At 44.0% G+C, this 27,861-nt stretch overlaps 1 protein-coding gene across 3 annotated transcripts in view; it reads right to left on the bottom strand.

Moving 5' to 3' along the window:
- The window catches only part of USP46 (ubiquitin specific peptidase 46), a 63,400-nt gene extending 37,254 nt beyond the window's left edge, over nucleotides 1–26,146 (bottom strand). The window contains exon 1 of one of the 3 annotated variants that reach the window (XM_517296.9): nucleotides 25,836–26,146. In XM_517296.9, the coding sequence (XP_517296.2) occupies nucleotides 25,836–25,871 (36 nt within the window). In that variant the 5' untranslated portion in view covers nucleotides 25,872–26,146. Of the gene's footprint in view, nucleotides 1–23,016; nucleotides 23,314–25,835 lie in introns of those variants that run through there. The other 2 variants (XM_054683136.2, XM_016951745.4) reach the window with 2 other exon arrangements.
- Nucleotides 26,147–27,861: the final 1,715 nt, after the last annotated feature.

The following is a 27,861-nucleotide window of genomic DNA, read 5'->3' as shown; positions in this document are numbered from 1 at the left end:
TTGTTTCCTAGGTCCTTAATACTGTTGCACCAAACGAATAACTCCCTTTACCTGTCATCTGAGACTTACAGTTCAAGGATCATTTGCATCTAGGATAGTTTCCATGTCTTTTCATTAGTATGGGGGAGTTGGGGAGTGCTCACTGCCTTCACAATAATGTGACACTATATACAAGGCTGAATTTTTGAAATAACACATCAAATTATGGTAGGACTTTTTGGTATAGACAAAAATCACTAAAAATTTTCAATAAAGTTATATCTCAAGCATAAATCAATGTAAATAATGCATATTAAATATACCCCCATAGCCATTCTTCAAGCAAAATTAGGATATATGGCTTAGAGCCCGGGAGGAATGTCAGATATAAAAGTATAGCACATGGAGAGAGATACCATTAAATCTTTCTTTATGATGTAGGAACATATTCAAGTTATGGAAATTCTTAGGTTCGGTGTGCTTTTTCTACCTATCTTAATATTTTCCCATTTTGGGAGATGGGAACCTGGAGGTGATGACTCATACTAAGGATGGCAACCCAGGGGTCAGTGTTCAAGAGAAATATGCTGGAGACAGAGGCCTGGCCCACTCAGGCAGGAGGCTGAGTGTACCACAGCACAACACAGCACAGCACAGCACAGCACAGCACAGGACAGGACAAAACAGCACAGTGAAAAATCAAAGTGAGCTCTCTGTGCTTTCAGTGAAACCTGGCTCTACTCTGAGGCCAACACTTCCTCAACACCCCTCAGGTTAAGCTTGCTTGGATCTGCAAGGGTCATGAGGAGAAGTTGGCTGGGCCCTGATCCTTGGCGCTGCTTCTAGACCATGACACCCTTACCCTCTTGTAAAAACATTTTCCTGTCTTTTTTCTTTTTTTTTTTGAGACGCAGTCTCGCTGTGTCCCCAGGCTGAAGTGCACTGGCTTGATCTCGGCTCACTGCAACCTCTACCCCCTGGGTTCAAACAATGCTCCTGGGCCGGGCATGGTGGCTCACGCCTGTAATCCCAGCACTTTGGGATGCTGAGGTGGGCAGATTGCCTGAGGTCAGGAGTTTGAGACCAGCCTGGCCAACATGGTAAAACCCTGTCTCTACTAAAAATACAAAAATTGACCGGTCGTGGTGGCAGCCGCCTGTAATCCCAGCTACTCAGGAGGCTGAGGCAGGAGAATCACTTGAACCCAGGAGGCGGAGGTTGCAGTGAGCTGAGATCACGCCATTGCACTCCAGCCTGGGCGACAAGAGCGAGACTTTGTCTCAAAAAAAAAAAAAAAAAAAAAATTCTCCTGCCTCAGCCTCCTGAGTAGCTGGGATTACAGGCATTCGCCACCATGCCCAGCTAATTTTTGTATTTTTACTAGAGATGGGGTTTCACCATGTTGGCCAGGCTGGTCTCAAACTCCTGACCTCAAGTGATCCACCTGCCTCGGCCTCCCAAAGTGCTGGGATTACAGGCATGAGCCACCACGCCCAGCCAAAACATCTCCCTTTCTGAGATCTATGCCTCCCACCACTGTGAAGCTCCTTCCTTGACCCTTGTCTTGGCTGACCCGACTCATGGAAGACCTACAATTATACTACAACTCTTGGTATCATCCCAGGTGATTTCAACACCCATGTGGATGGATGAGCCATCCCACGCATGCTCTCGCAGCAACTTGATGTCCTATTTTTCAATTGTCTTTTATTTCACTCCACTTTTTAAAATTCCATTCCACTTCAGCTACCCCTCCCATAGACACCCTGGATCTGGCCATCACCCTGAAATCCTCAAATGCAACTGCCCACAGTCTACCCAAACTCAGCTGTCAGCTTCTACTTCTTTTTTTTTTTTTTTTTTTTTGCTTCCTTATACCCTCCAGGCAATGTTACCACTGGCTTCTTTTAAGCCCACCATCACAGCCACATCTACATCTCTCCAGAACCTCTAGTCCTCTACTTTCTCATTCAGCTTTGAGTATATGGATAACGGATCCAGCTGCTCTTCTAAACAGCCCTCACCCTGCCCTTTGGCCATACCATCTGGCAAGAAAGCCAAGCCAGTGTAAACCAAACATTTTCCTCTCTGAACATACACCCAGACAAATGTGCAATGCTAGATGGAAAAAAGGTCAAACAACCAAGCCGACTAGATTCACTGGAATGCCCCCATTTCAAGTGGCCCACAACAGGTCCCACATTCCAGGGTTTCTCCAGTGCATTCACTCTCCACTCCATAGTGCTCATTTCCAACGGTCCCCAAGTTCCTCAAAACCTCGCCATCCCCTTGACCCTTCTCACTGGCCTTCCACTCAACAGAAAAAAACCATTAACTATTAGACAGGGACTCCCCCAACTTCCTACATGCCTCTTTCTTGCTAATGACAGAGAGATCTCTCTTGTCCAAGGGCAATCTCTCCTCCTCTATCAGATCCTTCCCATCAGCATTTAAACATGCTTCAGCATCTCCCATATCAAAAATGCACACACCCACACTGCCCCAAACATCACCTCCAGTTACCCTCCTCCTCACTTCCCCCTCAGAGCTAAACTTTCTTAAACAACTGTTTATTCTGAAACATTTATGGATGAATCAGATGATTTCTGAGATGGGTTTCAAACAAGCTGGTGGTGAGGTGGGGAGAAGTGGGGGTGGAGGATAAAGCTGTGTTGTTGAAGTTGAGTGATGGGTGTGTAGGGGTTCACTGTGCTTTCTGTTTTTCACATCGATGTATATAGGCAGAATAGTAGTCCCCTTAACCTCCATAACTAGAAAATACATGACCTGACATGGCAAAAGGAAATTCAGGCTGTAGATGGAATTAATTTGCTAACCCAGTGACCTTACAATAGGGAGATTGTCCTGAATTCTCCAGGTAGGCCCAATGGGGTCAATCACAAGGGTCCTTCCAAGTGAGAGACAGAAGCAGAAGAGATCAGAGTGAGGCAATGTGTGAGGTCTCAGCTCACCCTCACTGGCTTTGAAGATGGAGGAAGAGGCCAGAGGCAAGCAAGGTAGGCAGCCTTTGGAAACCAGGAAAGGCAAGGAAATGGGTCTCCTTACAGCCTCCCAGAAGAACACAGCCTGGTACCACCTTGATTTTAGCCCGGTGAGACCCATTTCAGACTTCTGACCTCCAGAACTGTAAGATCATAAATGTATATTATTTAAGACACTAAGTTGGCCAGGCGCGGTGGCTCACGTCTGTAATCCTAGCACTTTGGGAGGCCAAGGCAGGCAGATCACAAGGTCAGGAGTTCAAGACCAGCCTGGCCAATACGGTGAAACCCCATCTCTAGTAAAAATACAAAAATTAGCCGGGCATGATAGCAGGCACCTGTAGTCCCAGCTACTCGGGAGGCTGAGGCGGGAGAATCGCTTGAACCCAGGAGGCAGAGGTTGCAGTGAGCCAAGATGGTGCCACTGCACTCCAGCCTGGGTGACAGAGTAAGACTCTGTCTCAAAAAAAAAAAAAAAAAAAAAAAAAAAAGACACTAAGTTAATGGTAATTTGTTACAGCAATAATAGTAAATTAATACAAAATGTCTCAGGTGTTCCATAATAAAATCTTCTTTTTTTTCTTTTTATGAGACAGGGTCTCACTCTATTGCCCAGACTGCAGTGCATGGGTGTGATCTTGGCTCACTGCAGCCTTGACCTCCCAGGCTCAAGCGATCCTCCCACCTCAGCCTTCCAAGTAGCTGGGACTTACAGGTGCATAACCCACACCCAGATAATTTTTGTATTTTTTGTACGGACAGGGTTTTCCATGTTGCTCAGGCTAGTCTCAAACTCCTGGACTCAAGCAACCTGCCCACCTTGGCCTCCCAAAGTGCTGGGATAACAGGTATGAGCCACTGCACCCAGCCTCCTAATAAAATCTTAAGACTTGTCTCTACTTCCTTATCTCCAAATCACTCCTCGAAAAGCCCCTTCTGGGCTCTACCCTCACTTCATCACTGTTGAGCTTCAAATCTGGCAAACTCCATGGCACTTTTAGGTGGCTGGCTTTTTCCAAGGGCTGTCTGGGGCCCTCCACCCTCTCCCAGGCCCAGGCAGGAACCACTCACATGGCTTCAATCAGCTGCTACATGCCAACCATTTCCAACTCTTTCTCGGCAGCCTGGACACCTCATTTCTGAGCTCCAGGCTGAATGAATACTGCCAAATCCACTTACTTGTCTTACAAGATCTCAAAATCAATTTATCTAAAACTAGATTTTTCACTTATCTGGTGTTTCCCTGCTCAGAAAAGAACAATACCCTCCTCTTCTTGGCTCATGTCAAAAACCTACGGGTCATGCCGACATCGTCCTCTGCACTCTCCGCCCATCCATCACTGTCCTATTGCCTCACCCTCACTAAATCTCTCAATCTCATGTGCTTCTCTTTTACTCTACTGCAGCTAGGCCAGACTACCAGATCTCTCATCTGAATTACAACCACATCCTGAATGGCTTCTACCGCCCACCTTACCTACCTCTAACCCCACTGTCAACGCTGCAGAAAGTGCTCTTTTAAAATATGAATCTGCTTAAAATCCTCCAGTGACCTTCACTGCTGTTTCCAACCTCATCTCCTGCCCCTCATCCCCTGTTCCAATGGCCCTCCTGCTGTTCTCCGGTACCTCAAATGCCCCCTGCTTACCATCTGAGTGCTCCTCCTTCCCTGCTTCTTCAGACGCCTGTGTCCCAGCATCCTGCAAGGCCAGCTTAAAGGTCAGCTCCCAGGAGAATTCTACACTGGCACCCCTAGGTTAAGTCAGCCTCTGTGACAGAGAGAATACTGCCCCTCCCAAAGGTGTCCAGGCCCTAATCCCTAGAACCCATGACGACGTTACCTTATGTGGCAAAAGGGACTTTGCAGATATGATTAAATAATTAAGAACCTTGAGATGGGGAGATTATCTTGGATTATCCCAGGAGACACAGTATAATTACAAGTGACTTCAAGAGAGGGAGGCAAGAAGGTCAGAATCAGTGACAGGACGTGACAACAGATGTAGAGGTCAGACGGAGAGACTGAAGATGCCATGCTGCCGGCCTTGAAGAGGGAAGAAGGAGCCATGAGCCAAGGGATGCAGGCAGCCTCTACAAACTAGAAAAGGCAAGGAAATAGATTCTCCCCTAGAGCCTCTGGAAGGTGTACAGCCCTGCTGCACCTGGATTTTAAGGCTTGTGACCTCCAGAACTGTAAGATAATATATTTTTGTCTTTTTAAGCTACTAAGTTTGTGGTAATTTTTACAGCAGCAATAGGAAAGTAATATACCCCGTATGTCTCCCTTATATATTCCAGTTATTATTTATATAATTATTAACATCTGTCCAATGCCCTAAATTATATATATAATATATATAATTTTATATATATATTTTTTTGGTGTGAAAAAATATATATATATTACTCGTGGGAGCAAAGAATGTGTCTGACCTGCCCAATACTGCGTTCTCAGTGGCTAGCACATAGTAGCCCCACAATACCTGCTGCATGGACTGATGGCTGGATGAATGCATGCATGGACAGGGATGGGTAGGGCTGTCTGGGTAGCTTCCATGTGCATGATAATTTGGAAACATATGTTCGTGCTCTCCCTATGTACTGTTCAGTGAGGCATAAGCGGTACCCTTCACCACTTCCCCATTCTCCCTTCCCTTTTATAGACACATACTCTAAGAATTGGTTTCCATGGATACAGAATGTCACTGATATTGACATTTGGAACCAAACTCCTACTTCACATGCTAGCATTTTTCATTGGTAACGTGAATCTTTGTGCATCCTTAACAGACTTAGGGCTTAAATATGTTAAATGTAAATGTTTGCATAATAAAAGAACACAGACATGATGGGGAATGTTTCCTGAGATCATGATGATAATTGCTTAAAGATAAATTAAGCAGTAGCATCAAAGTTTTAAATGACCATATCCTTCAACCCTGCAATTTGACTTTTTTTATTCTACTATATTTTCACGGAAGTGGAAAAAGAGATAAAGGCTGTAAAAAGACCCAAATAATGTAAGTGTGGATTAAACAAGATGAAAATTTATTTTTCTCTCATGTAAGTATGCAAGAGGATGCAGCGTGGGCCTGATACAGCTGCTCTGCAGTGTTGAGGACTCGGGGTCCTTTTATCTTGTTGCACTGTCATCCTCAAGAGCCAGTTTCCATCTTTGGAACCAATATGGCTACTCTAGCTCCTACCACCAAATGACCTCTGCCAGGGGGAAGCAGAAAAAAAAATGGGAAAGGACTGATCCTCCTCTAGGATGCTCCTGGAAGCTGCACACATTACTTTTGCTCACAATCCTGCTAGCTAGAATCTAATCTAGTCATATGGCCACACCTAGCTGCAAGGGAGCTTGGCAAAGGTGGTCTTTACCTGGGCAGCCACGACCAGGTAAAATGTCTCTAGAAATGAAAAGTGAATTTTTTTTTTTTCAGACAGGTTCTCACTCTGTCGCCCAGGCTGGAGTGCAGTGGTGCTAACAGGGTTCACTGCAGCGTCAACCTTTCAGGCTCAAGTGATCCTCCCACCTCAGCCCCATGAGTAGCTGGTACTACAGGCATATGCTACCATGCCTGGGTTTTTTTTTTTTGGTAGAGTCAGGGTCTTGCCATGTTGTCCAGGCTGGTCTCGAAATTCCTGGGCTCAAACAATCCTTTCCCCTTGACCTCCTAAAGTGCTGGGATTACTGGTGTGAGCCATTGTGCCTGGCTGAAAAATGGATACTGAGGGGACAATCAGTAGTCATATCCCTGCAGCAAGGTTTCTAACAGGAAAAAAAAAATGGGAGTAACTTGAATTGGGTAAATAATTATAGTAATTCATATGATGGAATACCATGTAGCTAATTTAAAAAGTAAAGTTACCCTACAGGTACTGCTATGAAAATTTGCCTAAGATACAATGATAAGTAAAAACATGTTACAGAGTAATAACGTGTTGCATAGGACAATACTGTAAATGTGGTTCATTCCATCAACAGACACTGAGCCCTGCGATGTGCCTGGCTCTATTCTACATCTGAGGGACACAAGGTGAACAAGACCAGGCCACTGTATTCAACATCTACATTTAATGGAAATTTTTGAAAGAAGACTTGAGAGATTATAACAGTGGTCTTCAGCATCAGGGAGTAGGCCTAGAAGAGGAGGTCAAGAAGTGGCTTTTCTTATTATCTTCTTAACTCTTCAATTTTTTACTATGAGCAATTATTATTTTTTATTAAAATTTTAGGCCAGGCTCATGGCTGTAATCCCAGCAGTTTGGGAGGCCAAGGTGAGCGGATCACTTGAGGTTGGGAGTTCGAGACCAGCCTGACCAACATGGAGAAACTCCGTCTCTACTTAAAAAAAAAATACAAAATTAGCCAGGCATGGTGGCACATGCCTGTAGTCCCAGCTACTCAGGAGACTGAGGCAGGAGAATTGCCTGAACCTGGGAGACAGAGGTTGCAATGAGCCAAGATCACACCACGGCACTCCAGCCTAAGCAATAAGAGCAAAACTCCATCTCAAAAAAAAAAAAAAAAAAAAAAATTAACAAATTTTTAAAAATATAATGAAAGTTTAGTAAACGAATGTCCTGCAGACCAGTTGCCTAAGGCCCTCGGCAAATACCTCAGAGCTGTATTTGGCCATTTTTTTTTTTTTACCACTATGAAATGCCTTTGATTTCAGTCACTTTACCTCTCTGTGGCCTTAACTTCCTGGCTGAGAGGCTGGGCTGTTGATATCCAGCCTGACTATTCCTCAGGGCAGCAGAGAGAATGAAGCAAAACTGGGAATGTTATCAGCACTGTATAAATTGTAAAGTATGTTACAAACCCAAGAGACTGCACTTCTATTGCTAGCACCCTGCACAAGACACAAAAGGCAATGAGGGGAACTGAAAAATAATTGTTATATGACCAGATGGTGAACAAAGTACCCATCTTGGGGGGTAAATCACAGGGTCGGGAAGCATAAGAAACATAGGGTTCTTATTTCCATCAGTAAAAAACGTAGTAACCTTTGAAAAACAGTGCAGCCAACTTTATTAAAAATAGCATCTGAGCTGGGACAAGTTCCAACAAGACTATAATGTTAGCTCCTCAAAGCACCTCTGAAAGCAATTCTATGACTGCCAAGGGGTGCTACCAAAACACAAACAACAGTAACAAAATCCCAGGAAGGATGATTCATAAATGCATAAGACGGATAAAGAAAGAAATGTTTTGAAGCAATTTAGAAGGAAAACAAGTTAGAATTTCCTCCTTGGTCGAGGGGTAAAGGATGAAGACGGCCTTGCCCAGAAGGAGGAAATAATCAAAACAACGGCATTAAAAGGTCTGGAAAAACCAATGAGAACACTGTCAAAATATGGAAGAGCCTAAAACAAAAACACAGGGACCAGGAAGCATCCTTGGAGAAGAGCCAGACCATGCCACAGATTAAAAAACGAAAGCCCAGAGAAGTAAACTTACTTGCCCAAGACCTTTCTAAGGCAGCTCATTTATCTGCATCCTAGGACATGCAGCCTTTCTTTCAAGTTTGTACAAGGAAGGGACACAAGAAAGGCCAAAGATAACATGTAAGGATTTCTAAGTACATAGAGAATAAGTCATTAATTATAGACCATAAATTAAAGTGGATGACAGAAGAGGTGAACATTGCTGCTAAACCCACATTTGTAGATCTATGGTTCAAAAGGCTACTCTACTTATCAACTATACTTTCAAAGTACAAAGCACATAAAGGACCTATTTTCAAAAGGACTAGTGTCCCCAGAATTCTGATGACAAAGATCATTCCTATAGTCTTATGAAGAAAGTGAAGCAAAAATGAAGTGACTCAGCCCAAGATCTCAGGATGAGTCAGAAGACACCTGACAGAATTCAAGGGTGATTACAGAGGAATTATGGCTACCCGATGCCTCTGATGTAATTAATAATAATAGAGAACTCATAAATAGCATAGACTGTGTACAGTTACTGTTCTAGGGATTTTACTTGTATTTCATTCATTTTCATCTTCATAATAACTCTATGAGGCAGACACTGCTACTGGCCTTATTTTAAAGATAAGAAAACCGAGAGGGCAGGGAACTATTCAAGTTCACACAGCTACTAAGTACTGGAATTGGGTTTGAACTTGAACAATCTGGCTCCAGTGCGTGTGCCCCTAACTACTACGTAATATTGACTCTCAGGGAGGCAGAGTCTCCTTGGAACCACAGAACTGAAAGAATTGAAGAAACCGAAGAGGTCACAAAGTTGTTGGGAGAACCCCCTTCCTTCTGAAGCACCCCTTGAAATTTTCTAGAATGAGAACACACAAGTCCTTTTCCATGGAATCTCTACAGAGTACTGGCAACTTGTTTAGAGAAAACATAAAATTGAGGTTGGGAGTCAGAGGAGACATGAGATGTAGTTAAGAGGAAAGCAGATTTTTTTTCAAAATCACTTCAAAGACTGTGGACCTTTTATCTAGCCAAATAATAAAAACAAATAATGTCAACTTTTAAAATGCTAAAAGAGAAAACCGTACCAAAAAGCAAATTTGAGTTCTAGAGAGTAAACCATTCTACACCTAATAATGAAATAATGTGCAATCTTTACTAAATACTTGGATAGATACTGACAATAATATAACAAAAACAATGGAAAAGGGAGAGAGAGAAAGTGCATATGCAGAACAAAATGTGTTAATATATTAATATAGCTTATCTCTTGGTAACATAGCTTATCTCTTGGATTATTGCAGGGAGAGGGTGGGGGAGGAGAAAACTGGCAATGAATTAAATAGAGGAAAGAAATTATTTATTTTAATCCAAAGAAAGCTGCAGAATATCTGTTATGCCTTTAAAAGATACCAACCCACAGACCAGCCTGGAGCACCCTCCATCTCCTCCTCTGGCTGCCTCTCCTCATCATTTGGTTTCAATGTCACTTCTTCAAAGCTACCTTCCCTGACCCTTCCCACTCATAGAATCCTGTCTGTTCCTCCACAGTCCTTAGCACAATCTGTAACATCATAATTGTAATTATTTAACAACTGTCTTCCCACTAGACCACAGGTCTGCAAATTACAGCCCATGGGCAGAATATGACCCACCAATTGTTGTCATAAATAAAGTTTTACTGCAACACAGCCATGATCATTCATTTACTTATGGCAACTACTTTCACAATATTAACAGCAGAATTGCGTAGCTGTGATAGAGACACTACGGCCCACAAAGTCTAAAGCATTTACTGTCCAGACATTTACAGAAAAGCTTACCAACCCCTGTACTAATGCCATAAGCTTTATAAGGGCAGCAATTAGGTCTGATTCATTTGCCAGCACCTAGTAGAATGTCTGGTTGTATAGAAGGCACTTGATAAATTTGCTCACTGAATAAACTTGGGAAGCAGGGGGAAAGTTAGCAGTAGGTGCCACTCATTCAGAGAACTTCACATCTACATATTCATTTAATCTTGCCTGCCACCCCAAGGCAGATTACTCTTAATATCCCCATTCTACACATGAAAAAAATGTAGGGAACCTGCCCAAGCTCACTCAGCCAATAAGAGCAGATCTGGGATTCAAACCTATGTAAATTCGGTTCCTGAGTCTGAGCTCTGGACCACAAGCCAGGAGAGGAGATATTTTCATTCACATTTTCAGTAATTCTTTAGCTACAGATGTAAGGCTTGGGCAGACAGCCAGAACTGTCTCTGAGTATGTCCACTTTGGCTGCTGGCTGTCACACATTACCTAACCACCGGGCACTTACCCAGAGTGGCTACGAATGCCTGACCTGTTTAGTTAGCAACATATCACCACGGAGCCCCTGTCCCACTGAGCAATACTGAACGTGACTCTCTCTGCCAAATAAATCACTGATGGGGACTCATTATCCCCATGTCACAGCTGAAGGAAATGAGGTTAACTAACTTGCCAAGGTCAAGTGTTAGCATGAGGCAGAGGTAAGTGATGAACCTATGATCTTAACACCATTATTCCACAACCCTGGCTCCTGTTTCAACAGCCCACTCCTCTCCAGGCTTCAACAGGGAAAGCAATCATGAACAAGAAGGCAGTCAAGGGGCATTTTCATCCCACAGCATGACAACATGTCACTTCTATGTCTTATGTCAGGAGTCCCCAACCCCCAGGTACAGTTCTGTGACCTGTTAGGAACCAAGCGGCACAGCAGGTGAGCAGGCATTACCACCTGAGCTCTACCTCCGGTCAGATCAGCAATAGCATTAGATTCTCATAGCAGAGTGAACTCTATTGTGAACTGCGCATCAGAGGGATCTAGGTTGCATACTCTTTCTGAGAGTCTAATGCCTGATAATCTGAGGTGGAACGTTCATCCCAAAACCATCCCCAGCTCTGCTCAGGTTTGTGGAAAAATTATCTTCCACAAAACCTGTCCCTGGTGCCAAAAAGTTTGGGGACCACTATCTTACATGATATAGAATTAAAAAACAAACAAACAAACAAAAAAAAAACCTCTGAAAAAAACCTTGGCCAGGCGCAGTGGCTCACGCCTGTAATCCCAGCACTTTGAGAGGCCGAGGTGGGCGGATCACGCGGTCAGGAGTTTGAGACCAGCCTAACCAATATGGTGACACCCCGTCTCTACTAAAAATACAAAAAATTAGCCAGGCGTGGTGGCACACGCCTGTAAGCCAAGCTACTAAGGAGGCTGAGGCAGGAGAATTGCTTGAACCCAGGAGGTGGAGGTTGCAGTGAGCTGACATCGTGCCATTGCACTCCAGCCTGGGGGACAGAGAGGGACTCCATCTCAAAACAACAACAACAAAAATTAGCCGGACATGGTGGCATGCACCTATAATCCCATGTACTCGGGAGGCTGAGGCAGGAGAATAGCTTGAACCTGGGAGGCAGAAGTTGCAGTGAGCCGAGATCACGCCACTGCACTCCAGCCTGTGAGGTGAAGACAGACTCCATCTCAAAAAAAAAAAAAAAAAAAAAAAAAGAAAACCTCAACATGACTTCATTTAATAATTGTACACAGAAGCCAAAACATCTGCCACTGAAGAAAGCTGACCTGGGATACTTGACTACATGACCATCCCAAGTCATTCTAGCAAGGAGCATTAAAGAACATCTAGAAAGAAGCTATGGCTGGCAAAACAATTCTCCATATATTTAGAGATAACAAAATGAAGTCCTCATGCAAAACTAAAACTTCAAGTCAAAAGCAGAACAAAGAATCTTGAGACCATGCCTGTTTTCTAGCTGCAGGTGGAAGACAAGGAAATAGCCACTTATGTCACTGAACTCAGTGAGCTAGAAGCAAGAACCTCATTTCCAATTCAATCCTTCTACAAAGCCACCAAGATGCTGCCTGAATTATCATGTCCCCTAAGCTCCTACTTTACCCACAAATATACTTCCCATCTGTTCCCAGAAAGGCAGCAGAGGAGGCTGGGGTCCTTGCAAAATCCTAGGTCAAAGAGGCCTTGATATGGTTTGGCTCTGTGTCCCCACTCAAATCTCATCTAGAATTGTTATTCCCACAATTCTAGGGGCCTGGTGGGAGGTGATTGGATCATTGGGGCGGTCTTTCCCCTCGCTCTTCTCATGATAGTGAGTGAGTTCTCACAAGATCGGGTTGTTTGAAAGTGTGTGGCACTTTCCCTTTCTCTCTCTCTTGCTCTCTCCTGCTCCACCATGGTAAGATGTGCCTGCTTTCCCTACACCTTCTGCCATGATTTTAAGTTTCCTGAAGCCTCCCAGTCATGCTTCCTGTTAAGCCTTTGGAACTGTGAGTCAATTAAACCTCTTTTCTTCATAAATTACCCAGTCTCAGGTAGTTCTTTATAGCACTGTGAGAATGGACTAATATAGGCCTGCTCTGTAAATTTTATTAATAGGGTGATTTCATCCTCCCATCTTCTCATCCAAGCTCAAGGTCTTCATCAGTGAAAATCACAACATCTGCATTCCCACCTTACAGCATGGGGAGCACTGCAGGAGTCAACATGCCTCAATGCACTTGTGCGGCAACCCGGCCCTCGGGAACCAGTCCCTCCTGGGTCAGTATTGCACCATCAGAGATATTTTCCACTAATGTAACAAAACCATCCTGAAATGTGCTGATTATGAAATGTAAAATATAAAATTCTGGGCTCTCTCCTCCCATCCTCAAATAGAGTAGCAATGGGAGAAAAAACATGAGTAAGTTGTTCTTTACAGCAATGTTATTTACTCAAAACTCTCTGTGGTGAGCTACATCCAGAAACTGAAAACATGGAGATAAAATGAATGGATAGAGTAATTTTGTATCTGTCAAGTTTAGTAACAAAAAAATTAAGGCTTGCATTTTATTTCTCTTTGGGTTTTTTAAATTCCATTTTGCTAGTTATTCCTTTTTATTGTATTTTACAAATATATTGGTCTGAGACAGATTGAAAATAACAATAAAACTGGTCCTTCCCTACAGACTCTGAAAATAATTACCAACAGCAAGGTATTTAAATAAAATTAAGTTTATTTTCCTAAATATGTGAATAGCTGCTGAAGCTCACTTCTAATAAGAGAAATGCAAACTACAAATATACTAAGACACCATCTTTCCCCTGACTGGCAAAGATCAAAAGGTTTCTGGGTAGCACACTGCTTTGGCAAGGCTGCAGGCAGCCAGAGTCACACATATTGCTGATGGAGGGCAATTTGGCAAAATCCATCCCAGTTACAAATGCAAATCCATTTTTAGGAAGTCGGTCCACAGATATACTCCCACATATGGACAAAGTTGTTCCTTACAGCCTTGTTTGTAAAAACCGAAGACTAGAAAACTACCTACAACATGTCCTGCTAGTCAGTGAGGGCCTGGTTCAGTGAATTCAGTAGACTCAGGCAAGTGAATACTCTGCAGCCATAAAAAAAGAATGAGGTGGCTCTTCCCACAGACCCTCCTACAAGACACAAACAGCAAGGGGCAGATCAGGACAGATCAGGGTATACTCTATGTACTCTTTGTGTTTTTAAAAACTAAGAGAGAAATATAAACACAGTTGCTTGTATATGCATATAACTCTAAATGGAAGCATAAGAAACTATAACTGTTGATAGATGCCAGAGATAAGAATTGGACACTGGGTCTATTTTCAACATACAACCTTGTGCACATTTTGAAATTTCTGCCACATAAACTCATGGTACCTATTCAGACACTTTACTTAAAAATTTAGAAAAGAAACTGCGCTTAGCTACTTCATGTATTTCTCAGTTAGGAAGGCTGTGTGCGCCAAATGACACAAAAGAGTGTGGTATAAGCTCATTCAAAGACAATATATCTTTTACTACAGAATGTGCTCTCATTCTCAGGAAAAGGAAAAACATTGTATCTTGACTAGTGACAACAAAAGCTTGGCCACACACCACCAGCATGTGTCTTCCAATGGCATTTTTGTCAGAAATCATAGCTTCTTCCTCCTTTTGTCCTGCAGCCCTTCCCTAGTTCTCCTTGACTGAAAACCATAGCTGGTTTATAACACACATGCTCGTCTTCTTGCCACTGCTCACCAGCAGGAGTGGTTCTTATTTTATAGACCCAGAGAGGCCTCAGTGACCTGCCCAACACCGCTAAAGCTGGAAAGCAATCAGAGCCCGGGATTTCTGAGTCCTAGCTCAGGGCTCTGTCTACTACAGTGTTTGGTGGACTCTTTCACTAATGGAAATAAGAAGGGCACTGGAAGAAAGTGGTAATGCAATGCCCAGGCAACAGGCTAAGCACTAGACATCAATCTCTCCGGTTAAGCCCCACAATGACCCAGGAAGGTAAGTTCTCTCATCACCCACAGGCTATGGATAAGAAGCATGTCTTTACAAGGGTAGAGAACATCAAGCTCTCATACCCAATCAACAGTGGTGTAGAAAGTCCAACCATATCTCAGCCATGTGCTCACTTGCCTCCCAAGGAAGCTCACCGACCAGACCATCATCTACAAAGCAGTTCAACAAATGGTGCTCCTCCAAGAGCCGATTATTTGAGCCACTACAAAAAACCTCTTATCTGAGCCAATGTCACCCAAACTACGGGCCATGAATCCTGGAGGGAGGGGAGTTACTCTTAGGTGGCACCAGTATGAACAGTTTTAAGTGTAGCAATAATGTTTTTGAAAAGGATTAGAAAAGCATAAAATTAGCTCATCAAACCCATCATTTTGCAGATGTTTCAGAATAAGGTCAAATTAGGGTGAACACATTTAAGGAAAACTAAGTAAATAAGTTCAAGTGTTACACAGATGTAGCAAAAACCATGAACAATGATGACAAACTGACATCTGAGTATCACTGACCTAAGCAACTGGATCCATCCCACAGTTTTTCTCTAGAGTAAGAAAAGCTTGGAAATAATAGGTTATCCACCCCTACACTGCCAACCATACAATATGCATTCATTCTGAATGTTATTTTTTATTTATTTATTTATTTGTATTTGCCTTCTCTCCATTACTACCTTACCCCTCTGATTCATGAGGCAGGGAAACCCAGTTCCTGAAGCATCCTGAAACTCTGCATTTAAATAGGAGTGTCCTATGGTAGCTTAACCTTAGAGGGACCTACCTCTAGTTTGCCCTGAATAGCTCAGATTACACCTACAGATCAATTAATATTTTATAATTACTCTGAGCATTCTTTTCACTTTGAAAAGTATCTGACTTGGGAACCCAATTAGACAGTTTCCTGTTGTCCTGTCATCCACTACAGCAATGATTAGAAGAGTCCTGTGGGCCTCTCTCTACCCGTGTCTCCCAATACCACAGAAACAGGGCCACAGGGCCCCCTCACCACCACAGCACCCAGTCAGAACCAAACCATGCTGTGAATTTGGCCTCTGCTTTTGCCAACTTCCTTCCCCAATGTCACTCCTCCCAAAGTGCCCCACTAAATGTGGATAGCAGGTCAAAATGGAAGTAGAATTTCACTGGATCCTGAAATACCAACAGCTTTGCACTTTGAGCAAACAGAAGGAAAATAATGATGAACTAAAAGAGTGAGAATAATTATGAAAACTAACAAGCATGACGGCATCACAGCTCACACAGTGCTTCCATGGGCAGGATCTCTTCTGATGCTCCCCAAAAAGCTTTAAAGAAGGTATTTCATTGACTACCTTTGTTGTAAAAAGATAAATAGGATCTGAGATTTACCAAACAGGATTCTGAATTCCAAACTCCTCCACTTTACAACTATATGGAAAATAGAAGTTGTTTTGTTTTTCCCAAAGCCTTGCTGCTCTAAAAATGGTCCCGAAACCAGCATTATCTGTACCACCAGAGAGTTTGTTAGAAGTGCAAAATCTCCGCCCTACCCCAGACGTGCTGAATCCAAATCGACATTTCAACTAGACCTCCAGCTAATGCCTATGCCTGATAAAATTGGAGGCATACTGCTTTACTCCAAGGCAATTCTTCCATTCTACCAAATTACATCCCTTCATTCATTTATCAATATTTATTTATTGAGCACCAACCACATATGTGCTAGGCACTGTGCTGACAGCTGGGAAATCAACACTGAATAATAAAATAAATACAGTTCCTGCCCTCATAGAGTTGTCAGTCTAACATGGTGGTTTCTCAACCTTGGATGCTCACATCGGAATCAACTGTGGCACTTAAAATACACACACACACACATACACACGCAGGTGCCTAAAATTCACCCCAGACTACCTACATCTACATACTGTCAGAAACGCTGGAGACTGGGACCCTAGAAACTGCATGTCAATAAAGCTCCAATTGCTGGAACCACTTTGGAGAGCAATTTGACACACCTAGCAAAGCTGCAGATGGGCGCATCCTAAAAGCAGCATATTGACTTCTAGGATTATACCCTAAAGAAATGAAGACACCTGAGCAAAGAAGACAGAAGCAAGAACATTCACTGCAACACTGTTTCCAGAGAGAATATTGTAGAAACTACCAAACTGCCCCTAAATAAGAGAATGAATAAGTAAACCATGGTTAAGTCAAAGAATCCTGTTACAGAGCAGTCAGAATGAATAAACTCGACTTCTATGTGTTGACATAATCTCAAATATACTTGTTGAGTAAAGAAAGACAGTTGCAAAAAGCTACACGGTTTTATCCACAACAAACGTTGCAATCCATTGCTTATGAATTCATAAATACAAAGTAAAGTATAAGACATGTTTGGTAAACACCATATCAACTTCAGGAAAATGGTTTGCTCTGGGAGGAAGAGAAAGGAAAGAGATTGGGTTGAGTTAGTGTCTGTTTTTAAGGTAAAAGAGTCTAAAAAGAGTTAGTGCTGTTTTTACAGTAATATGTCTAAAAATAAAAGTAACCAAATATGGCTACATTTTAATATCTGTTAAATCTGAAGGGTAGGTAAACATATATAACATTATTTTTTCATGCTTTTTTGTATGTTAATGTTTTGTGATTTAATTATTATTTTTAAAATTTCTTTTAAAAGCTTCACAGGTGATATGATATAAAGCCAGTGCTGAAAATCTCTGTTCTGAATATATAAACTAATACAAAACCTGGCTATTTAATATCAAGAAAAAGTTAAGTTGGCCGGGTGCAGTGGCTCACGCCTGTAATCCCAGTACTTTGGGAGGCCAAGGTGGGCGGATCACGAGGTCAAGAGATCAAGACCATCCCAGGCAACATGGTGAAACCCTGTCTCTACTAAAAATACAAAATTAGCTGGGCAAGGGGGCACGTGCCTGTAGTACCCTACTCAGGAGGCTGAGGCAGGAGAATCACTTGAACCTGGAAGCAGAGGTTGCAGTGAGCTGAGATCATGCCACTGTACTCCAGCCTGGCAACAGAGTGAGACTCCATCTCAAAAAAAAAAAAAAAAAGAAAGAGAAAAAAGAACAGAAAAAGTTAAGTTACTAGCTTAAATAATTTTACATTCTTTTTTTTTAAAACTTTCACATGGCAGGTAATTTCTTAAGCAATATTTTTTAAGAGGCTGAGGTTATTACCCAAGGGAAGCAATATTTCTCCAAGCATGGTCCTCAGCTCACCTATAACAGAATGTGGAGGGAGTAGAAGGAGGAGGGAACACTAATTTAAAAGGCAGATTCCAGAGCCCCAACTAAGACCTACTTAATCAAACTCTCTGGGTGATGAACCCCAGAGTCTAAATTTTTAATAAGAGAATGCACATGTGGGCACCATTCTTTGGTACACCAAAGAACCTAAAACCATACATTTCTTTGTTTAATGAGGTAATACTCATCATACTCTGAAAATTAAAATGAAGTGTAGAGAATACTTTCTAAATATTTAAGACAGTAATTCCACCAGTATATATTCAAGCAGATCCAGATAAAAATTTTCCTGCACTGTGTACCTAACCTGAAGGACAGAGAAATGTATTTTAGGAAGATGACCATCGTTTCACAATGCCTTTCTAAAAGAACTTGAAAAAGCAACTGGGTAAACAGGAAAACTCTGCAAGTCCAGCTTTGCTGCTGTTCTCACCAGAACAGGCCCCAGACACGATTTTCACTAAAGCCAATGTCAATTAAACAAAGCAAATGTGGCTTGAACAAGGCCTGGCTGGCACAGGCAGGTCTCCCAAATTTACTCTCAAAACTCAAGGTATCTTCTCAGTGCTACTCTATTATCTTTTTGTTACTAGTTTTCACCCCTCCACAGTGATTATCTTGCCATCATTTTTTTCACCTGCATCTTCCAATCCATCCCTACCTTTCATGACTTTTGCTTTGGTCTCCTTGATTTTCCTCTTCACTGTCCCTTCTTCATTGTCCCTGTTTTCAGACAAAACCAAAACTACAATCCTGACTTTCAAGACCTGGAAAACTGTTCTCAGGCCCCTGAGTTGAAAACAAACCAGCATAACAAACACATGAAAAGATGTTCAACCTCCCCTAGCAAACAGGAAAAGTGCAAATTTTAAACCACAAAGGCACAATTTCACACCCATCAGATTGGCAAAACATCAAGTCTAGCAATATCAAATATCTGCAAACATGTGAAGCAACTGGAACCCCCAAACGCTGCTTGGTTGGAATGCAAATTGGTATAACTTCTTTGGAGAGCAATCAGGCAACTTATTAAAGAAGACGATCAAATTCCTTTGACCCAGCAATTCCCTTCCAGGTTTCCACCACAGAGAAACTGTCAACTGTCAACTGTGTATACTATACACAGGGAGATGAGTTCACAACTGTTCATTGCATTAAAACAGCACACTCACAAATTTGTAAACCTGCTTACAACATTAAAATGAATGTGTCATAGCATATTTATATAATGGAATGTTATACAGCAGTTAAAATAAACTAGGATTATGTGTCTCTCAATGGATAAATAGCAAAATCACAATTTAAACAATAAAAGCAAACTGAGAAGAATGTTTAATATTATAAAGCATGTTTAAAACATGAAAAAATACACTATATCTAGTTTATGAATGCATACAAATCTAGTAAAAATATAAAAATATACAATAAACACCAAATGCAGAATAGTGGTCACTCTGTGGGGAGAGGCAATGAGATCAGGAAGGACTCATAGGTGGTTTTAAATGTATATATAGTATTTTATTTCTTCACTGGGTGGGGAGTACACGATTATTCACTCTATTATTCCACATTTCTGTATGTCTAAAATTCACCATCACTCAGAAAAAAAGCCAAAGTCTGAGCTAATTTAAAAAGTATCTGAGGGTTCTAAAAGTGGCATTGGAACTTGAGGAAGAAAAGGAAGGTTGGCCCTATGAGGGTAAAGTGAAGCTTTGGGGACCACAGAGTCCCATCACCATGATCTTAAAACTATCCATTGCAAAGAATCATTCTGAGAATTGGGGTAAACTTCCATGTACAGCACTTACAACATCCCTCAAACTTCAAGCCATAGTCCCAGAAGAGAAATATTCCAAAAACCCTTTACTGTTAGGGTTGTTCGCTAACACAGAGTTCGTCTCAAGAATGTTTTCGTGGCAGGGCACAGTGGCTCACACCTATAATCCTAGCACTTTGAGAGGCTGAGGCGGGCGGATCACCTGAGGTCAGGAGTTTGAGACCAGCCTGGCCAACATGGTGAAACCCTATCTCTACTAAAAATGCAAAATTAGCCAGGCATGGTAGCAGGCAACTGTAATCCCAGCTGCTCAGGAGGTTGAGGCAGGAGAATCACTTGAATCCAGGAGGCAGAGGTTGCAGTGAAGCCATCGCACTCCAGCCTGGGCAACAAGAACAAAACTCTATCTCAAAAAAAAAAAAAAAAAAAAAAAAGATTTTGCTGATTGATTTTTGGGTGGCCTTTTCTCTTAAAGACCACCAAGGCCTTTCAAACCCTTAGATCAGCATTTGGTTCCACCACAACTGAAGGTTTGTTATAAGAAGCTGCATTAAAATAATTAGACCAGAAAAGTTAACTAGACTAAAAGACACCATCTTTTACATCTCTTCCAGTTAGTTAGCTTTGGGTGGCTTCATGGGTAAGCTAGAGATAGAGATAGGTGGTTACCAAATACCTTTCTGATGATACCACAGAATTTAATACCATCATGGAACCCCAATCTATTCACACTAACTAGAAAGACCAGGAGGGGGAAAAAAAAGACATCTGAGCTAGAGAAATTTCTCTTAATTGCTAAGAGAATCAAAATTGAAAATGCCTTTCAATTATAACCCAAACATACCAAAATTCCACTTAGTGAAGAATAAATAAACAGATTTTATGGTAGGAGTGAACTGAAGCACATAAAGTTGTTATACAGAAAAGGTATCATAATCTTTCATTCTAACTAAATACCAGCATTCAACTTTGTTTTCTCTGAGGAGTCCAAGAAAAACAGAAAAATCCACAGAACTAATTGTCAGGTCCCGACCTAATATAAACCTCTGCATATGAGACCAGTGGGGCCAGAAAAACAGAATTTCTTTTCTTTAAACATTAATCCACCTCACCTCAGACTGTATTTTCTAACCCCAGCAACTATCAGAGTAGACCCTCATATGACTTTACACCTAGCTGATATATTAACTAAACTTATAATTGCCAACTATCTTTGAGAATGGAAAGCATGAATAATAGTAACAGAGGAAAAGGCAAGATATCTGTTCCCCCAAATCACAAGATTGACATATTTTTTAATAATTAAAAAATTGTTTCCAACCATTCTCAAAATACTTGCCTTAGGTAAGTAGTTGACTTATCAAGATAAAACTATAAAAATACTCTAGTTTTGTTTCAAAATTTTAATGTTTACTTTCCCTTTATTTCCAGATAACTTCATTTATTTATATGATACGTTTTTATTTACATGATTTTATTTGTTTGTTTTTGGTAGAGATCGGGTCTCACTATGTTGCCTAGGCTGATCTTGAATTCCTGGGCTCAAAGAATCCTCTTGCCTCGGCCTCCCAAAGTCCTGGTATTACCAGTGAGCCACCATGCCCAGCCTACCTCATTTATTTAAAAGAACTAAAATCTGGCACTCAAACTGATGTCAAAAATTATCCTGAGGCTGTTCTACAGACGCTAAAATGCTAACATGTCATAAGTTCAATACAGTTTTAAACAAGGTAGTTAGGTAATGAAGTGGTTGCTAACCAATTAAGAGGTGCAGATTTTCATAAAGGCTTTATCTAAGAAATTCTACTATGAAGCTTTTCATGACCAAAAACAGAAAATCAGTTTTACAAGATGAGAAAAACTAAGGTCTCCGGAAATACAACAGTTTGCCCAAAAGCACCATTAGATTCATGCTTAACTGGAGAGACACCCAATGGTGCAGATTTCAATTCTAACTCACATTGACTACAATCATGTCCTCATATAAAATAAAAGCCAGAAGCAGAATGTGTATACAACTTTGGTCAAACGAGAATGTATTTTTGAAATGTCCTGTTGTGTTAATCGGTCTTTCCACTGTACAGCTGCTGGGAGTTTATTCAACTTCTATCTGTGCTGATATAACACTGTATTGAAATTGTTTCATCTTTACCAATGTTAACACCCACAAGATAAGGAACAGCTGAGCCCCTTGGGGACAGGGACTCACCTCATTCATTTATTAAGCACTTGAGTATAGTCTGTGCCAACACCAACATAGCAGGTCCTCAACAGATGGCCATTTATCGGAACAAAACTCGTAATCATTTGATACACAGCATTTTCTCAGAGGTACATCTTACAGCATTATTAACAAATGAAATAAGATTAGATGATCTGAAGCAACTTGCATTGGTATGTCACATTTGGTTTCTTCTAACTAATGCTTCCTTTTTAGAAAATTTCTCAAGCTCTTCAAATAGGAAACTTAAAAAACCCAAAAACAAAAACTTTCCATTTGCAGGGCCATAAAAATATATAGGAAGTTAAATCCATTGGTCTGGACAAAAATCAGAGGATTATCAACAGAAGACATTTCCTCATGCTTGGTAGCAGCTAGTGCATTATGAAAATTACAACACACCAGCCAAACAAGCTTTACTATCTCTGAACCAGACACTGCTGTGTGGCCAAGCTGCCTTGCCCTGAGCAAGTTCATCAAGAATTACCATGGCAGGAATTCACATGGAAGAAAAATTAAAACAAATAGAAACTAGTACTAAACTTCCAGTGAACAATAAAACTTCAGCAAGTGGGTGGGTAAGTGGAGGAATGAAGATATTTTCCAAGTTTCCTATATCTAAAACTGGCACAAGAAGTATGGGGAAAAGAGGGGATGTTTAGTTCTCAATCACACGAAGTATCTGCTACAAATTTGGTTTCTGCTCTGCTGGGTCCTTTCTTATCTGGTGGAGGAAACAAATCCACTTTCAATGATAGATCTTCGTTTTTTCCTGTTACCCAGAAAAATGGTACCTTCTAATATCCTTTCTGAACACATATCAGCCTGTTCAAAATATGTTAAACGATGTGCTTAAAAAAAAAATGCAATCACCATTTGCTCTTACTACAACTACTCAAACCAGCTGGGACCAAAGTTAGGAGCGGGAAGCGTCAGTAAGAGGCCCACAGAGGAGCTAAGCAGTGAGAAGGGACCTGTAAGACACCTACCTGAAAACAATTCATTATTGAGCAAAGAATCTAAAGAGAGGTCCAGTTAATATTTACGTTTGATCCAGTGAAAAGACAGCAGTTTCCTCATACCCAGCCTTCCCCTCTGGGAAGGAAGACTGGGAGGGACAGCAGGGGCGGTGGGTGGGGGATTGACCTGAGCAGGGGGCGGAGTTAAGGATTCCCACTCCAGCCTTCCTATACATGGGAGGTGTTTATATTAGTGGTTGCTTCCACCAGGTCTGAAGTGGCATGATCTCCACTGTCCCTTAAACACCTGGTAGATGACATAACAATGAGAAAGATGATGTTGACAATGACACTCACTGAGTTCTAGCCATGTACCAGGCCCTGTGCCCGAGTAATACAACAATATTAACATCACCTTTTGGTAGATAAGGAAAGTCTAAGACCGGACAACTTGTTCAAGGACACAAAGCCAACATGTGTTAGAACCAGGACCTGCCGGGTATGGTGGCTCACGGCAGTAATTTGGCGCTTCGGGAGGCTGAGGTGGGAGGACCACTTGAGCCCAGGTATTAGGGACCAGCCTGGGCAACATAGGGAGACCCAGTCTCTATGGAAAATTTAAAAATTAGCCAGGCATGGTGGCACGTGCCTGTAGTCCCAGCTACTCAGAAGGCAGAGGTGGGAGAATCACTTGAGCCTGGGAAGTGGAGGCTGCAGTGAGCCACCATGTTCATGCCACTGCACTCCAGCCTGGGTGACAGTGTGAGACCTTGTCAAAAAAAAAAAAAAAGAACCAGGACCTGAACCCAGGAAGTCTGACATTAGAACCCAAACTCTGTCACTGTCTAGACATGGCGTCTAAATAGAACATCAGACTCCTTACTTAATGAATTACTGGTTCCTCACTTCATCTGGGTGATGGTCCTAAATTTGGTACCTTTTTAGGTCTCCACCTGAGATGTCAACTCTCAGGGCAGTATTGGCCTGCTCCTCTCAGGTCCTCCCCACACCCTGTCTCCCTGACTGAGTTTCACTGAAACACGTTGTGACATTCAGCCCAGGTGTGCCAGAAAGCCCCCGCAGCACTGAGGGTGGGTGGGGGGACGCGTGGGGGGAGGTTGGGGGCTGGCTTCCTCTAGGGGCATGCTAGCTCTCAAGTTTCCAGCCTGCTTCTACACAGAGAGGTGTAACCACACACAAGCAGGACAAGAACACCACCAAGGGCTGGGTAGGAGCCTCACTACCCTGTAGTATCCTTAGGCCTGCGGCCACACCAACAGACATGAAGGAGTATTCAAGCTGCTCCCGATTCACAGTTCCCTCAGGAACTGGTCGTAGAAGAGAAACTGAGAAGGCATCACCTCTTCACAAGCAGCCCCTCCACAGGAATAAGAGGAAATCTGACTCCTCGCAGAGAAAGGAAAAAAGAGAAAACAGAAAGGCTCTAGGATCCACTCCCCGTATGGAACTCGCCCGGCACCAACCAGTACCTGTGCAGCTATCACTCTGGGAGGCCCCAGCATTTGCTCTGCTGGCCGTGACAGTGGCACGTCCCACTGTACTGAAAGCTGAAGCCAGCGGGTCTCAATTCCACCCCTGAGCTAACACAAGGCTTCTTAATGCTCCTTTGCCATGTGTTGATCTTGCAACAGAATGTGGGACAGAAGATTTAAAAAGCTATGTGATGGGGGAAGGGCAGCCAGATCACCTTACACCAGGGCTTCTCCATCAAGTTTCCTTGGATTCCCTTTAGGGGCCAGTATTACTAGCTTCAAGGGAGGTTTTCCTCAAACTGGCACTGGAAGAGCACGTGTTGCCTCCGGGGACCCGCTTGGGAGGGGGCTAGAGGGGAGGCGGGGTGCAGTCTAAAGAATGTAGGCAAAACACACATCATCTCACCCTGCAAGGGACAGCAATGCCTTACTCCAATCTGAGCTCCCCAAAGGCTCTGACAAGTGGAGGCGCCAGCAGGGTCCAGCCTGGGGACCCAAGGGCTGGAGGTTCTTCCTACAGAAAAAGGGAAAGCAATGGGGGAAACCCAAATTAAAGTGACCACCGCATCATGGGCTCGGACTGCATCAGAACCCAGTGATGTCCCTGGCTGTATCCATGCCCGCCAGCCTCCCCTAGGTCTACAGCGGATCAGGCAGGATAACCCTGGAGACCTCCTCCAAGCCCACAGCCCGCCCCACCCTTAGGGCCTGCAAATATTACCGCCACAGATCCTTGTCCCTTTTTCACAGATGGGGAAACTGAGGCATGCGGAGCAAATTACGGTGCTTTTTCAAACCAGGTTGAAGTTCACTTCTCCAGCCACAATTTTGCACTTTTTTTACAGCTTTATTACATTTCCGATTTCTCCAGATACACAATTGCTATTGCAAAGTGAATTTTAAACACCTCGGAAGGACTGAACTCAAAATGAGATGAGGGCAGTCTGGACGTCCAATAAGGCTGTCTTGACCCCAAGAAGAGGATGGGTGCCCCCCACCTCCAGCTTATCCCCCACCCCCTCCCCGGGGACGTTCAGGTTCGGTCGCTTCCCTTCCCTCAAGCCGCTTCCACCGCAACCCGAGGGCGGGGGGCGCAGCAGCGCGGCCCCGGGATCGCCGGGCGGGTTCCGAGGTCCCGGGGCTGAGACGGGCGCGGGGGGCTCGGGGACACTCCCCGGCCGCTGAGGTGGCTACGGCCGCGCGCCCAGCTCGGGGGCCAGGAACTTCTGGCGGCGCGGACCCCGCCGCCCCCGCCGCCCCCGCCGCCCCAGCCACCGGGCGTGTGTGCAGCTCGGGCTTCCCTTTCTTTGCCTCGCCGCGAGTCGGGCGCGACCCCGAGGCGGCTCGGCCACTCACCATATTACAGATGGAGGCGATGTTTCGGACAGTCATTAGTCTAAAGGTTGCAGCGATCCCTCACCGCCATCTTTACAAGGGGAAACCGGGACTGCCCATGGTGGCGCGCTGGCGGGGAGGCCGGGCGGCAGCGCGGCGGCCTGGGGTCCGGCTTTCAGTTTGGCTGGGAGAGGGAGGCCGGGAGGAGGAGGCGGCGGCGCGGGGAGGGCGGGGAGGGAGCGCGGAGGGGCGGGGAGTGGCGGAGCGAGGGAGCCTGGGCCGCGGCCGGCGGCGCGGGGAGGAGGGGCGGCCCGGGCGCGCCGCGTGAGTCCGAGCCGGCCGCTCAGAGCGCTCCAGGCTGGGTTCCCGGGCCCCGCCGCGCCGCCTCCTTCCCAGCTCGCCCGCCCAGGCCTGGCCTCCTGCTTTTCCATTTGACTCCCTGCCTCTCTCTATTCGGACTGGAATGCCGGGCCAGGCTCCGGGGCACGCCGCTGCGGCAGCCGCACCTCGCAGGTCCCCCGGCCGACCCCGACGCGGAAGCGGCGGCCCTCCTCGCCGTCGGGGAGCCAGGGAGCCGGGGACGGTACGGTGCGCGGGGTGGGGAAGTGGGCGGCCTAGGCCGGGGCGAACCCGGGGCCGCCTTCCGTCCTCGCTTTTTCCTCGTCGCCTTCCTCCCGCCGGGCCTCGGCAGCCCCCGGTGTTTATTTTTTGGCGAGGGGTAGGGGTGGCGACGTCCAACTAATTTTAGTTCCTCCCGAGGGTTCCAACCAGATGGCACCGGCGGGGACCCAAGAAGTAAAATGGGGCGAGGACACCGGAGCGGTCAGAGAGCCCTCGCCAGCTGCGGGCCGGGCGCCCGAGAAAGGGCGCCGGGAAGGGGGAGGAATCCGGGTCTGGGCAGAGGCCAGCAGCGGCGCGCTCGGGCGGCTTGTGACATTAGCGGGTCCAAAGGAGACGTCCCGGTTCCGCGCAAGCACTAGGGACTGTCCAAGGAGTGGAAAGAACGAAAACAAAACTTTTCCATATCTTCAAGGCAGGCATACCCCTTTCGGGTGCACCCAGCCTCTAGTTGTTGAGATGGGCGCTGTATGGGATCATGCTCATTTCCCGCATTAAAGGTCGTGGCTGCGGGCTCAGAGCGCGAGTCTGTGCACCACTTAGCAGATAGGTCCACGCGAATTGAAGGGGCCCATTTCTGAATGTGTGGAACAGTTACACATACAAGGTTGCAATTCGATGCTTTCAAAGGAGAAATTGTACAAGTGAGATGCGTGATAAATTCTTAGATCAGTGTATTTAATGACAAATTGAATCAGAAGAAAAATTAGTTGAAGATAGCTTTTATCTAACCAAGAGTAAAGATTTGAGAGCCGTTGATTGCTAATATCCCTAGAATCTGGGGAGGAAACAGTAAGACAGACTTGTTGACTGAAGGTTTTGGGAGTCATGTCACTGTGTTTTCCAGTGGACATGAGAAATAATATTCCTGCTTAAGTCTTTCAACCTAAATATTATTTCCAAATACATCCTGATGATAATTTCTTCCATTGTAAGTCATGACTGATTTTCTTCTCTCTCTCTCTGTTTTTTAAGAGACAGGGTCTCGCTATGTTGCCCAGCCTGAGGCTGGGCAGCCCCGAGTCATCTCAAACTCCTGGGCTCCAGCGATCATCCCACCTTGGCCTCCCAAAGCGCTGGGACAACAGGCGTGAACCACTGCACCCAATGTTTACATTCCTGATCTCCTTTAATCGCCACCATAACTATCAGCTGGTACATGCTATTATCTCCTTTTTTGCAGATCAGTCACATAAGGCTTAGAGGATCAAGTATCCTGCCCAGATGACTTACCGAAATGTTACAGATTAAGTTGGTGTGGTAACCTGGGCTGAGCACTCTGGGAGAGGAAGAGAAGAGAGAAGACAGGAAACAACTGAACTATGACCAATCCCAGCACGGAGGCCCAGAAAACTTTAAGATTTGAGTATTAATGTCTCAAGGTCAGGAGCAACCTCAAGGCTAAAACTCAGATCTCAGGACTCAGTTT

The sequence above is a fragment of the Pan troglodytes genome, chromosome 3 (genome assembly GCF_028858775.2).
Source record: "Pan troglodytes isolate AG18354 chromosome 3, NHGRI_mPanTro3-v2.0_pri, whole genome shotgun sequence".
NCBI lineage: Eukaryota > Metazoa > Chordata > Mammalia > Primates > Hominidae > Pan > Pan troglodytes.
This window is presented reverse-complemented; position numbering and strand designations above follow the sequence as displayed.